Source organism: Brassica rapa, chromosome A02 (genome assembly GCF_000309985.2).
Source record: "Brassica rapa cultivar Chiifu-401-42 chromosome A02, CAAS_Brap_v3.01, whole genome shotgun sequence".
NCBI lineage: Eukaryota > Viridiplantae > Streptophyta > Magnoliopsida > Brassicales > Brassicaceae > Brassica > Brassica rapa.
The window spans coordinates 1109123-1122062 of NC_024796.2; the positions used below are offsets into that span (position 1 = coordinate 1109123).

A 12940-nucleotide genomic window follows, 5' to 3' on the forward strand; every position below is an offset into this window, starting at 1 on the left:
CAATAAAGTGTGCAGGCTAAGGAAATCGCTGTATGGACTGAAGCAGGCTCCTCGGTGTTGGTTTGCCAAACTGACAACTGCACTCAAGCAAGCCGGGTTCAAGCAAAGTTACTCAGACTACTCCCTGTTTACATACATTAGGCAAGGCAAAAGTCTGCGTGTCTTGATATACGTTGACGACCTTGTCATTGTGGGAAGTGACCTTGACATGGTGACCAAGTTCAAGGCTCACCTGAGCAAATGCTTCAAGATGAAAGACCTTGGTAAGCTGAAGTACTTCTTGGGCATTGAGATAGCTAGAGGACCGCAAGGCATGTTCCTCTCGCAGAGAAAATATGCAATTGATATAGTATCTGAGGCGGGGCTGCTAGGATGCAAGCCAGTGTCAACGCCTATGGAGCAGAACCATAAGCTCCTCTCCGACAATGGACCCTTCTTCAAGGATCCAGCAAGGTTCAGGCGCTATGTAGGCCGTCTCGTGTACCTGACGATAACTCGTCCTGAGTTAAGTTACGCAGTCCACGTGCTCTCTCAAGTTATGCAGAAGCCAAGAGAAGCACATTGGGATGCGGTTGTGCGAGTGCTGAAATATCTGAAGGGGACTCCAGGTCAGGGGATCATGCTGAAGGCAATCAGTGATCTGCACATTCGAGCATTCTGCGATGCAGATTGGGCGTCATGTCCAGTAAGCCGCCGCTCATTGTCCTCTTACATTGTCTTACTAGGCGACTCACCTGTGTCATGGAAAACGAAGAAACAGAACACGGTGTCGCACTCATCGGCAGAGGCTGAGTACAGGGCAATGGCTGCTACACTTCGTGAATTAAAATGGTTGAAGCGGTTACTGTCGGATTTGGGAGTTGTACACAAGTCACCTATGGACCTGTTCTGTGATAGTAAAGCGGCGTTGCATATAGCCGCAAACCCAGTATTTCACGAGAGAACGAAGCACATAGAGACTGACTGCCACAGCGTCAGAGATGCAGTTCAAGATCGACTCATTGTTACGAGACATGTTCGCACCACAGAGCAACTGGCAGACATAATGACCAAAGCGTTGGGGAGTGTACAGTTCCATTACCTACTCAGCAAGTTGGGCGTTTGCAATTTACATGCTCCAACTTGAGGGGGAGTGTTGAGAATGGTAAGGTGGTTTGGTCTGGTTCGGTGGTTCGAGTACGCAACCAAGAGATAAGGATGAAGCTAGTCTGGATAAGTCCCGATGATTATGTGATAGAGTTAAACTGTTAGAGTATCTTGAGAGAATATCTCTTTGTAACAAGTATATATGTACGACTCTCAATCATGGAATATACACACGGTTAAACACAAATCATTCTCTCTTAGTTTTACAACTTATAATAATAGATTTTAAAATTATATATATTTAGTTATATATGTCATATTTCTGGTTCTTGTTTCGGTTCAAATTCGATCAATTTGGATACAGAAATATAGGAATTGTTTGGATTTTTGAGGATTTTTGTATAGTTTCGGTTTTGATTATTTCGGTTGGGTACGGTTCGGGTTTTTGGTTCTGGTGTTTTGCCCGAGCCTAGAAGTAACGACACAATCCTATAAAAATATCATCTTAGACAAGTATGACGTAGTAGTGGTAAGAGCTGAATTATATATCGACATGCCGTAAGACGCACAAGCTCGGTACATGATGCATTAGGGAAGTGGAGCCTACTGCCTACGTTGCTTTCTTCATCCTATTCGTTTTGTAAACTCTTAAGTCGACAAATATAGACAAGCAGTCGACTGACTTGCGGCTTACTGTAATGGAGAAAGATACACTATCTTTTGATTGCGACTCTTAACCAAAGTCCGCGACATTACTCTTCCTCTATATCTTGTCTACACAGATGCGTGAAGCGATTTTTTCCCTCGTGTTTATCGAGTAAGGATTTAGATGATGGATGGGTCAAAAAGTAAACTATTACGTCTTGCTTTTTTTTTATCATTTTTTCTTTTGGGATCAAATACGTCTTGCTTTTTGAATACTTTTTTTTTACAAGCAACATGTTATAGCCAACAATCCATAGAAGCAGACCTAAGGGCAAAGACTGTTTAATTTTGAAAACCAAAGGAGAAGCCTCTGAGACAGCTAGAAGGTTCAAAACCTTAACACCTACAAGATTCAAAACACTTACAAGGTTCAAAACTGTAAGGGCAAAGAGTGTTTAAGTTCCGAGATGATAAGACCTTGTTCATATATCTATAGTCAAATTAATTAAACAGAGAAATTAAATATTTATATCTGAATATTAACAAACATGCATAATATTATAGGTATATAGGCTTCAGTTCATCTTTCCACAAAACATATAACCGAATCCTAGGCTAATCCCTTTAGGTGCTACTTGTTGTAGGAACAGAAGACGCCTCCTCAGGTTGAGCCTCACTAGCTATAGTTTCCGGCAGTGAGGTCTCTTGCTGAGCCACCGGTGGAGCTGCCGTGAGTGAAGGGGCAGAAGCTTGAACAGTTTCTGTAGGTTTGAACTTGTTGATGTAGTAGCTAAGAGACGGTCCTCTGTAATCCACCGCTTTTGGTCGAGCAGGGGCGTCTTTTCCGACTTGGAGGAGTATAGAGGAAGCGGAAGCGAGTGCGATGAGTGCAAGACCTCCTACGATTGCTGCTGTGTTCTCAGCCCCATCGGACGAAGAGCCTGCAGTGCCTGAGCTTATCGCGCTCTCTGCTATATACACTGCAGGCTGCAAAAAAGTAAAATGAAAAGCAAGAAACTAGTTTAAAATAAGAACTAGTTAAAGATAATAAAAACTAGTTAAAAAAATAATAAAAACTAGTTAAAGATAATCTCTTCCTCTCTGGCCTATTTAAACTTAATTAATTATTATCATGTCTCTACTACAGTCTAATGCCTATCACAAAGATTGAAGCTTTCCCTCCAAATGTTTTTCTCTGTTTTGATCCTTTCTTAGACATACTAAAACTGACTCAAGGAAAATATTAAAAATGACTCAAGGAAAATATTTAAAAAAAAAAAAACTAAAAAAAAAGGATGGTATGAGTGGATAGTAGAAAACCTCAATAGAGTAGACATTAGTCTGACCAGCAGTATCTTTCTCAACATAGCCAGTCCAACCACGCTTCCTTGGTGGAAACGTTCCCACCACTTTAGTCTTTTCTCCAGCTAACCATTCCATACTCACTGTCCCAACCTGTGTGTTTCAGCCATCAAACAATATCATTTTTTTTTCTTCAAATTTTAAGATTTTCTTAGTTTGTAATCAATTTAATACCAATTCTAAGTGTTAGGTGTTTCACTAAAGTTGTCCAATTTTTTTTATGAAATCTTAATACATAATCATGGAGATTTTTCAAGTTTTTACTCATCCATACTCTGTAACAAAAAGAAAACAGAGCTGCACTACTTTGCGACCATCTTCTAAAAAAAACATTGTGATTCCGTAAGAAAAGAGTACCTCTTTGTCGGGAGCACATTCCTCGGCATTACAATCAGGATCATCGGAAGAAGCTCTAACGACGGAGACGCAAAGTTTCCTTCCGCAGGACTTGGCGCTGAGGAATCTGCCAAGAGGCTTGGGAGATGGTAAAACGCAGCCGTTTGGGGATAGCAAGACATTATAAGTGCAAGACATGGTTAGATCAGATACGAGGAGATTCTGCTGGGTTTTGGTTTATCTCTCCGAGAGATGTGAGGAGGACAAGACTGAAGAGACGATCATGTGTCTTGTCTTTGTGTTGGTGGGCTTTTCAATCAGTCTACTATAAGTGCCCACACCAAAAACTGAGGCTCAACAACAGCCCATGTTCAAAATGGCTATATTGATATGTGACAGAGGTGTTTAATCCGGTAAAACCCGGTGTTTAATCCGGTAAAACCAAACCAATTATAACTAAAACAAACCGAAATAGAGAAAGTGTTTTAGATTTGATAATAACGAATATACCGAATGAATGTAATTTTAAAAAAAAACTGCGGTATATAAATATGGTTTAGTATATAACCGACCGAAAACTTACAGTATATAAACCGAACCAAACCAAAGTAGATTTGGTTTTAGTATGATAGCTATTTTTTGTAAACCAAAACCAAAATCCGGATTGAACACCCTAACCGTGAAACATAGTTTATGAAATAAAACACTGTAAAAACTTTTATATACTTCACCAAGATTATCTTAATCACACCACACTCATAACATCCTTCCATTGTATCAACCAAAACCTCAATAAAACTCACAAACACTGCTCACATGAAACAAAACAAATGGTTAAAGAGCTCCTAATTTGTTACAACAATCAACTATCTATACAAATGGATGCATGCAAATAAAACCATTAGCCATGCAACACCAGCTCATCCTCCTCCTTCTCCCCTTGCCAAACCCAAACAATATCAGCCAGAGCAGGCCTAAGATCCTCCTCCACCAGCTTCTGATACTCCACAGTATCCCCACTACATTTCTTAACTTCAACCAAGTGAAACGTCTCGGCCACTTCAAATATCTCCGCATCAATCAACAACCTCCCTTTCCTCCCCTCCTTCCCTCCTTCAAGTTTAAACAGCCCCGCCTCTTGCTTCCTTATCTTCATCTTCAAACCTTCAGCCACCTCCTCCAGCTTACAAATAATCTCCAAAGCAGGCTTTCTTGACGTGAACTTAGACTCTTGCTTCTTGTGCACGTCTCCGAATAGTCCTCCCAAATCAAACCCTGATGACAATGATATAATATCAAAAGCGTTCAAGCTTGTTAGGTTGGGAGGAGGAGGAGGCTCATGGCTTTCACTTTGACCTGAACCACCAGCCTCCATGGGATTAACCTCTCTAACTTGTTGCTTCTTGTGCTTTAAACCTTTCCTGAACCAAGAACTCTCCTTGATTCTTGACATGGTGATCCTCGTCTCATGGTTAGGATCCAGCATCTTACACAACAGCCTCTTAGCTTCAACGGGAAACCCTCTAGGGCACTTGAACTCTCCTTTACCAATCTTCACGTACATATCCATTAGATTTGCGTCGTAAAAAGGAAGATAACCAGCCAAAAGAACAAACAAGACAACCCCACAAGCCCAAACATCAGCTTTAGCACCATCATACGCCTCACGGTTAACAATCTCAGGACAAACATAAGCATGCGTACCACAAGATGTATGAAGCAAACCATCTTCCCGCTTAGACTCCTCAAGTGCACTTAAACCAAAGTCAGAAACCTTGAGGTTATCGTGCTCGTCAAGCAAGAGATTCTCCGGCTTAATGTCACGGTGATACACTCCACGGCTGTGACAAAAGTCAACGGCATTGACGAGCTGGTGAAAGTACTTCCAAGCAACTTTCTCGCTAACTTTCCCCTTTGTAATCTTATCGAAAAGCTCCCCACCTTTGCAGTACTCTAGGATGAGGTAGATCTTTGTTTTTGTCGCCATGACTTCGAGTAGTTCGACGATGTTTGGGTGTTTGGCGAGGCTCATCACGGAGATCTCTCTCTTGATCTGCTCGCTGTGTCCAGGTTTCTTGATTTTTTCCTTGTCTATCATCTTGATAGCTACGCTCTCGTTGGTGTGGATGCTTCTTCCGTAATATACCTTGGCAAAGTGACCTTGACCTAGTAATCTTCCAACCTCGTATTTATCGGTTAATATACTTGGTTTGTTCTCCATCCTAATCGACACAAAAGTTCAAGAGTTAACAAGAAAGTGAGAAGCAAAACACAGAGAATCTTGTTCTTACCTCTTATGATATGATAAAGATGAGACTTATCTTTCAAGAAAACAAAAGAAGACGTGGGGATCTCTGCTTTTGACCTCTGGTTATCTCTGTCTTGGTTAGTTTATAATTGTGTTTTCGTGTTTCCTACGTGAGAAGGGAAACGAAACATTCAAGTTCAAAAAAAGAATGTATATACATATTCTCCTGTGGACTCGTCCACCTAACGCATATGTTTTTTTTTTTCGGAAGACAAAGTCTAAGTTTTGTTCGACTCGTAAGAAAGAAGCGCACATGAGAAAAGAGTAAACGTTACATTGTTTTATAAGGACTTGTGTTATAACATCATCTGCCTTCTCCTGGTATTGTACGGACAAAATACTAGGAAATGTATATTAAGTGCTCGATAAATACAATTTAAAAGGGCTTGTAGTGTTCACGCCTTAGAGGGATGTTGTTGATGGTCGTGTTACTTGTCTTCTTCATGTTCTTGCTACAATGGTTCACAGTATTGTTCTTTCTAAAACGGTTCACAATATCCTATGATCAGTGACCAGTCTATAATGTTTTTGTATTCTGTTTCTATGGTTAGTGTATGTTTTGAATGTTTTTATTTGTAAAATTTGCAGGCAAGGGGATTGAAGAAGCATTTGAAGAGGCTCAATACACGTTTTGATAAACTTTTTGGTCCCTTCGTACGTTTTCTTTGTCTCAAAAACTTGTTCATTTTTCTTGGTCTCTCTGTTCTTCTCTCTCTCTCTCTCTGACTCATAATCCTCAAAGATTGTTCTTCTCTCCGAGTTCCTCACAATCTTTTCTTGTTGAAATCACAGGTTTTGCCATCTCCAACGACAGGCACGGTTCCTTCAGAATCTCTGAACAACGGTTTGCTCATCGACCAGAATGAAATCAAACCTGAAGATGCGAAGGATGCAGCATGATGCTTACTTCACCGCCAAGCAACAGTTATTCAATTAACGGCTTTTTAGAATTTCATTTTCTAAGATAAAGTTATAATGCCTTTTTTTATTAAGTTTTTTCTGTTTAGAAGGGTTAGGAGGTTTATAACCGACCCTTATTGTGTTTTTGATAATCATTTTTTTGAAAGATATTAATCAAGAGTTTTCTCTTAAGCCTTGTATTGATTCGATTTAATTCATATGTCTTGAGAACTTTGTGTTGATTTTGATTCAATACATCAGCTGAAGAAGTAATTATCTCTAGAGATTTCGATAAATCCGTAGATTTGAGCTGAGTTGAAACATTCAAGTACAGAAAAAACATATACATATTTTGTCCTGTGGACTCGTCCACCTAACGCACATTGTTTTATAAGGACTTGATGACACATTCTCTGCCTCCTCCTGTTATTGAACGGACAAAACATTAAGAAAAGGATATAAAGTGCTTAAGAAACAGAAGTTGAAAGGGCTTGTAGTGTTCACACCTTGGAGGGATTGTTCATATTGGTCATGTTTCTTGTATTCTTTCATGTTCCTGCTACAACGGTTCACATTGTTGTTCTAGTTATTGTACATCCTGCAAAACCACACTTTAGTTGCTCGTCCTACTATCTTCATATACATCTCCATTACATTAGAATCATGAAATTGAGAAGCAAAGTCCCGAATGAAGCGGATTCGATCGATTAGTTTTATCAAATAAATCTATAATTATTTAAATGAATTATTATTTTAAATATTTATTTTATAGTATTACTAAAAATTAAAATATATTGATATAAACATGATTTTGAGAGTTTATGTAATATTTTTAAATTTAAATTTTATAAAATTTTATCTAAAATAACGTCGTTTTGATAAATTAACGAATGACTAACACCTTTGATGATCAACTTATATAAACACAATTTTAAAAATTTATGTACTGTTTTTAAATTTAGCTTAGTTCAGTGTGGAATATGCACTGTTATAAAATCCGAGAAGAGAAAAATATGACACGTAAAGTTTATATAGTGTTTTAAAAATTTTATTTAATTTAGTATAGAAAATGTAATACTATACATACAATATTCCGCGTAAATTTCACAGGGCATTTAGTAGTGCTCACTGCTCAGCTCATCTTCTCGAGTTAATTTAGTCTTGTTTTCTGGGCCGAAGAAGCGAAATAAGATCAGACCCTTGGTTAGTTTCAGATTTGTTAATGGGCCTGTAATAATTAAATAAGCCCAATAATTATAAGAGTGGACAAATCTAGGGGTTACATTTTTCTTTTGATATATAATCGCTGAGAGAGCCGGGAACTGCCGCCACTGAGAGGAAGAAGAAGTCGTCGTCGTCGTCCGCTCCGAAGCAACTGCAAACATGGTTCGTCCAAATCTATTGCTTTTCTCTTAGCTTATGTTTCTCTGTTTCTCTTGTGTATTCAGTGATTGCTCAGCTCTGCATAGACATGTACATTCAAACTATGAGCGTTTTTTTAGTTTCCTAGGATCAGTGGCCACTCTAGTTTACTCGTAATCTAGCGAATGTTATGTTTTAGGACCGAACACTGACTGCAATGTTCTGTTGTCTTTGAAAATTGAGCTTCTTGGGAATGTCCTTATGACAAGACTCTATCAAATGTGATAGTTTTGTATTAATTTATTTGGTTGTTAAAAAATAATAATAATGATAAAAAGTATTTGATTGGTTCCTTGACTTGTGTATGTTTTGAATAGTTGTATTGTAAATTTTGCAGGCAAGGGGATTGAAGAAGCATTTGAAGAGGCTCAATGCTCCCAAGCATTGGGATCTTGACAAACTTGGTGGTGCCTTCGTACGTTTTCCTAATCTCAAAACATGTGTTTCAAATACCATTCATTATAAATACACTGTAACATGTTGTCTTAAACTGTTTCTCGCAGGCTCCCAAGCCCTCTTCTGGACCTCACAAGTCTAGGGAGTGCCTCCCTCTCGTCCTGATCATCAGGAACAAGTTGAAGTACGCTTTGACATACCGTGAGGTCATCTCCATCCTCATGCAAAGGCATATCCAAGTCGATGGAAAAGTCAGGACTGACAAGACTTACCCTGCTGGCTTCATGGGTACGGCTCTCTCTCTCTTCTGGTTTATTAAACCACATATATGATGATCAATAGCCTAAGCTGCTGCATTTTGATGTAAATAGATGTTGTTTCCATCCCCAAGACTAATGAGAACTTCCGTCTTCTGTATGACACCAAGGGACGTTTCCGTCTCCACTCCATCAGGGACGAGGAAGCAAAGGTATTATACTGCATTGTCTTCTTTAATCTTTTGCCTGTATTTTAGTGGTATTAATTTTATTTTTAAAAAAGAAACGCAAAACTGTTGAATTATATTATATAAAGAATTTAATTAAAAACTATTATTTATAGAATAGTATTAAGTATTAAGTCACTTTTTTAAATCTTGCCTATATGTGAGTAGTATTGATTTTATTAAAAAAGAATGCAAAACTCTTGAATTATATTATATAAAGAATTAAATTAAAAACTTGTATTTATAGAATAATATTAAGTACTAAAGCCACCTTTTTAAATTTTGCCTATATGTGAGTAGTATTAATTTTATTTTTTTTAAAAAAATGCAAAACTGTTGAATTATATTATATAAAGAATTTATTAAAAACTTGTACTTCTTGAATAAAATTAAGCATTATGGTTAATAGCCACCTTTTTAAATCTTGCCTATATGTGAGTAGTATTAATTTTTTTCTTATTTAAAAGAATGCAAACCTGTTGAATTATAATATATAAAAAATTTAATTAAAAATTTGTATTTATAAAATAATATTACGTATTAAGTCCACCTAATAAGCTTTTTTGACCAGTAGCCACATAAAAACACATGTTACATTTTCCCCTTGTTGATTGAGAATTGTGTTGATTTGTTTCCATGTCTAGTTCAAGCTTTGCAAGGTTAGGACAATCCAGTTCGGACAAAAGGGAATCCCTTACCTCAACACATACGATGGCCGCACCATCCGTTACCCTGACCCGCTCATCAAACCAAACGACACCATCAAGCTCGACCTCGAGGAGAACAAGATTGTTGAGTTCATCAAGTTTGACGTCGGTAACGTTGTGATGGTGACTGGTGGCAGGAACAGAGGGCGTGTTGGTGTGATTAAGAACCGTGAGAAGCATAAGGGAAGCTTTGAGACGATTCACATTCAAGACTCTACGGGGCATGAGTTTGCCACGAGGTTGGGCAATGTGTTCACTCTGGGGAAAGGAACAAAGCCGTGGGTGTCTCTTCCAAAGGGTAAAGGTATTAAGCTGACTATTATTGAGGAAGCTAGGAAGAGGCTTTCTGCTCAACAAGCTGCTTAAAAGTTGAATCACCCAAAGACCGGTTGTTACCTTCTTGCTTCAGTTTTGAGCCTTTTTCTGTTACATGTTTCTTGCTTGCAAAACCCCATAAGAAAAAAAAACAGCTGAGCATTTTAGAGCGTTTTGTAATATTTGTATGGACTTTTAAAGTAATTTACTCTTCAAAATCATTTACTTGTGATATATTACAAGCAAAATGATGCTGCAATGTTAATGAATCTTGTATTATGTGTTTAATCTAGGGAAAACAGCCAAAATATTTTAAATATTTTAAATTTAAGCCAAGGTTTTAACTATAAACCTGACACTTTAATTATCAAATACTTTTTTTTTGTTAATTAAGTCATTTTAAATCCATTAAAAATTAATGGTTAAATTTGTTAATGAATATTTAAAATTGATTTTTGACGGGTTTAAAATTAACTGAAAATTTGGTAATTAAAATGACCGGTTCGTAATTTTTTTTTTCTCGTTTAAATTTGAAAGTTGGGATTATTTTGAATTTTTTTCCTTTAGTCTAATATGTACATTCAAACAATGAAAGTGAGATTTTGATTTGTACTAGTTTGTCCAGGCTAATAAGGACTTCTACCGTGGACTCAACAAAGTCAAGCTCCAAACAAAGAATGACAAATCTTTTCAAACCATCTCATAAGTTAAGTATGAACCACTCCTTTGCTTTACATTCTTGTGTTTGTCCATTTATGAATTATATACGTTTTATTTGTTTGTAAGCTGTAACGTTCAGTGATTGTGGAGCTACAAAACAAAGTATGTTAGCCGCCTTATAAAAGTCAAACATCTGAGTGTTTTAACTAAACACGCTTCACACTAAGTCATCACATGTAATAAACCCTTTATAATTGCTTGATCTTTCCCTCTCTCACTTAGTCAAATATCATTCCCTTAGTTTCCTGGAAACTTCCTCCTCTGCAGTAAAGAAAAGAAGAAGAAGAGTATCACATACAGTAACCATTGATGGCCTCTTTCAACCAGCAAAGATCTGTTCCTAAGTTCAAGTCAGCAACACCGTCTCCACTTCCTCTCTCTTCCTACTTCTCTATGCCTCCTGGTCTTACTCAAGCCGACCTTCTTGACTCTCCTCTTCTCTTCACTTCCTCTAACGTATGTTCCCTTCTCTCTTATCGCTTGAAACTATTTTCTCCCATTTGACTTCAAGAACCCATTTGTCTTTTTCTTGGGATTGTAACAACTTAATGTAATAACTAATAAGTGAAGTTTCCTGTTCTTTTAGTTAAGAAAAGCAACTCCTGTCTGGTTCATTACTCTTGTCTTCTGTCTGGTTCACAGGTTTTGCCATCTCCAACGACAGGCACGTTTCCTTTGGAATCTCTGAACTGGAAGAACAACGGTTTGCTTACCAACCGGAATGAAATCAAAGCTGAAGATGGGAAGGAGGAGCACTTTGATTTTGCCTTCACTACCATCCAGACATCTCCTCCTTTGTTCCTATCTCATTTTCAGACAGAAGATCAGCGTTCAACCCAAGTGGATGTACCCAAATTTGAGTCATCAGGTAACAAAACCTCTGAAGATGGATACAACTGGAGAAAATACGGACAGAAGCAAGTCAAAGGAAGCGAAAACCCTAGGAGTTACTTCAGATGCACGTATCCAAACTGCCTCACAAAGAAGAAAGTAGAGACTTCTCTTGTGAAGGGTCATGTCACTGAGATTGTCTATAAAGGAAGCCACAATCATCCCAAACCTCAGTTCACTAAGAGGTCAGCTTCCACTGCAGCAACAAATGACGTCAGTTCTCATCAGAGTGGTGGTGAAGATAACGTAGATGCCAAAAGAGGGTAAGTAAAATCATACTCACTCCGTTTCATATTAGTTGTCGTTGTAGAATTAAATTTTCGATACAAAATAAGTGTTGATTTAGAATTTCAATAGAAAATTTATTAACATTATTCCAGTCTATTTTTTTAATTGGTTAAAATGTGGCTAATGATGTTTTTATTTAGAAAATATACAAAATTAAATATTTCTTAATTGTGTACACAAATCTAAAATGACGTTTAAAATGGAAAGGAAGGAGTCTGTCAAAAGTGAGAAAACAATGAGATGTGATTTGGATTGTTTGTATTAATGCAGGAAAAGAGAAGAGGCTGTGAAGGAGCCAAGAGTGGTAGTTCAGACAACAAGTGATATAGACATTCTTGACGATGGTTATAGATGGAGAAAGTATGGTCAGAAAGTCGTTAAAGGCAATCCAAATCCAAGGTTTTGTTTCTTTTTTTGTTCTCAACTTCAGTTACAAGGAGGCGCTTATTTACCTAAAACGTGTGATGCACGCAGGAGCTATTACAAGTGCACCTTCACAGGATGTTGCGTAAGGAAGCAAGTGGAGAGAGCATTCCACGACGCAAAGTCAGTGATCACTACTTACGAAGGAAAGCATAACCACCAAATCCCAAACCCAAAGAAGACGTCACACCTCAACATGATCTCAGACTGTGTCAGCTTTTAGTTTTTTTCAGAACGTTATGTAACAAATGATGTAATAAACATAGAAAAGGCACATGCTATTAGCTGACATTTTGAAGTAAAGGCAAATCCATTCACTTTCTTTATATATTTCGTCCCTCTGATGGTGGCTGTGGCCATCCACGGTGCGTTTCGTGCACCTGAAGATTTGTTTCTTGAGAAACAAGAAACCATTGGATCAGGTCTTTTCAACTTCTTTAACCAAAAAACTGCCTCAAAGGCAGCTGTTATCATCTCTGCATATCCAACCTGCACATCCAAATCCAACAACTCTGTTTTCATACATTGTAAACGCTAAAGGCATATCTTTGAAGCCGTTGACTGAGTTCCAATCACAGTCTCAATCCTGTGAAGCCCCTATTAAGCTTATCCACCAGTGAAACAATATAGTCCTATAATAAAAATTATTAAAAGACC

The 12940-nt window shown here is 37.8% G+C and overlaps 4 protein-coding genes across 5 annotated transcripts; 2 read left to right on the top strand and 2 right to left on the bottom strand.

Moving 5' to 3' along the window:
- Positions 1–2185: 2185 nt before the first annotated feature.
- Positions 2186–3723, bottom strand: LOC103850641 (protein MAINTENANCE OF PSII UNDER HIGH LIGHT 1). The gene is made up of 3 exons (XM_009127425.3): positions 3451–3723; positions 3052–3186; positions 2186–2718 (listed from the first exon to the last, which is right to left on the bottom strand). The coding sequence occupies exons 1-3, from the start codon at positions 3625–3627 to the stop codon at positions 2356–2358; spliced, it is 675 nt and encodes a 224-aa protein (XP_009125673.1). The 5' UTR covers positions 3628–3723; the 3' UTR covers positions 2186–2355.
- Positions 3724–4136: 413 nt separating this feature from the next.
- LOC103850642 (CBL-interacting serine/threonine-protein kinase 2-like) lies at positions 4137–7565 on the bottom strand. The gene is made up of 2 exons (XM_009127426.3): positions 5721–7565; positions 4137–5651 (listed from the first exon to the last, which is right to left on the bottom strand). The coding sequence occupies exon 2, from the start codon at positions 5648–5650 to the stop codon at positions 4331–4333; it is 1320 nt and encodes a 439-aa protein (XP_009125674.1). The 5' UTR covers position 5651; positions 5721–7565; the 3' UTR covers positions 4137–4330.
- Positions 7566–7802: 237 nt separating this feature from the next.
- Positions 7803–10240, top strand: LOC103850644 (40S ribosomal protein S4-1). Its single transcript, XM_009127427.3, has 5 exons — positions 7803–8023; positions 8397–8474; positions 8563–8743; positions 8827–8924; positions 9584–10240. The coding sequence occupies exons 1-5, from the start codon at positions 8021–8023 to the stop codon at positions 10010–10012; spliced, it is 789 nt and encodes a 262-aa protein (XP_009125675.1). The 5' UTR covers positions 7803–8020; the 3' UTR covers positions 10013–10240.
- Positions 10241–10486: 246 nt separating this feature from the next.
- On the top strand, positions 10487–12611 carry WRKY26 (probable WRKY transcription factor 26). 2 transcript variants are annotated; one of them, NM_001301993.1, is made up of 4 exons: positions 10991–11137; positions 11324–11835; positions 12131–12259; positions 12335–12506. In NM_001301993.1, exons 1-4 carry the CDS (start codon positions 10991–10993, stop codon positions 12504–12506), a joined length of 960 nt encoding a protein of 319 aa, NP_001288922.1. The 2 variants fall into 2 exon arrangements, with proteins under 2 accessions (XP_009125676.2, NP_001288922.1); XM_009127428.3 differs by having other exon boundaries at positions 10487–11137; positions 12131–12611.
- The last annotated feature ends 329 nt before the right edge of the window (positions 12612–12940 follow it).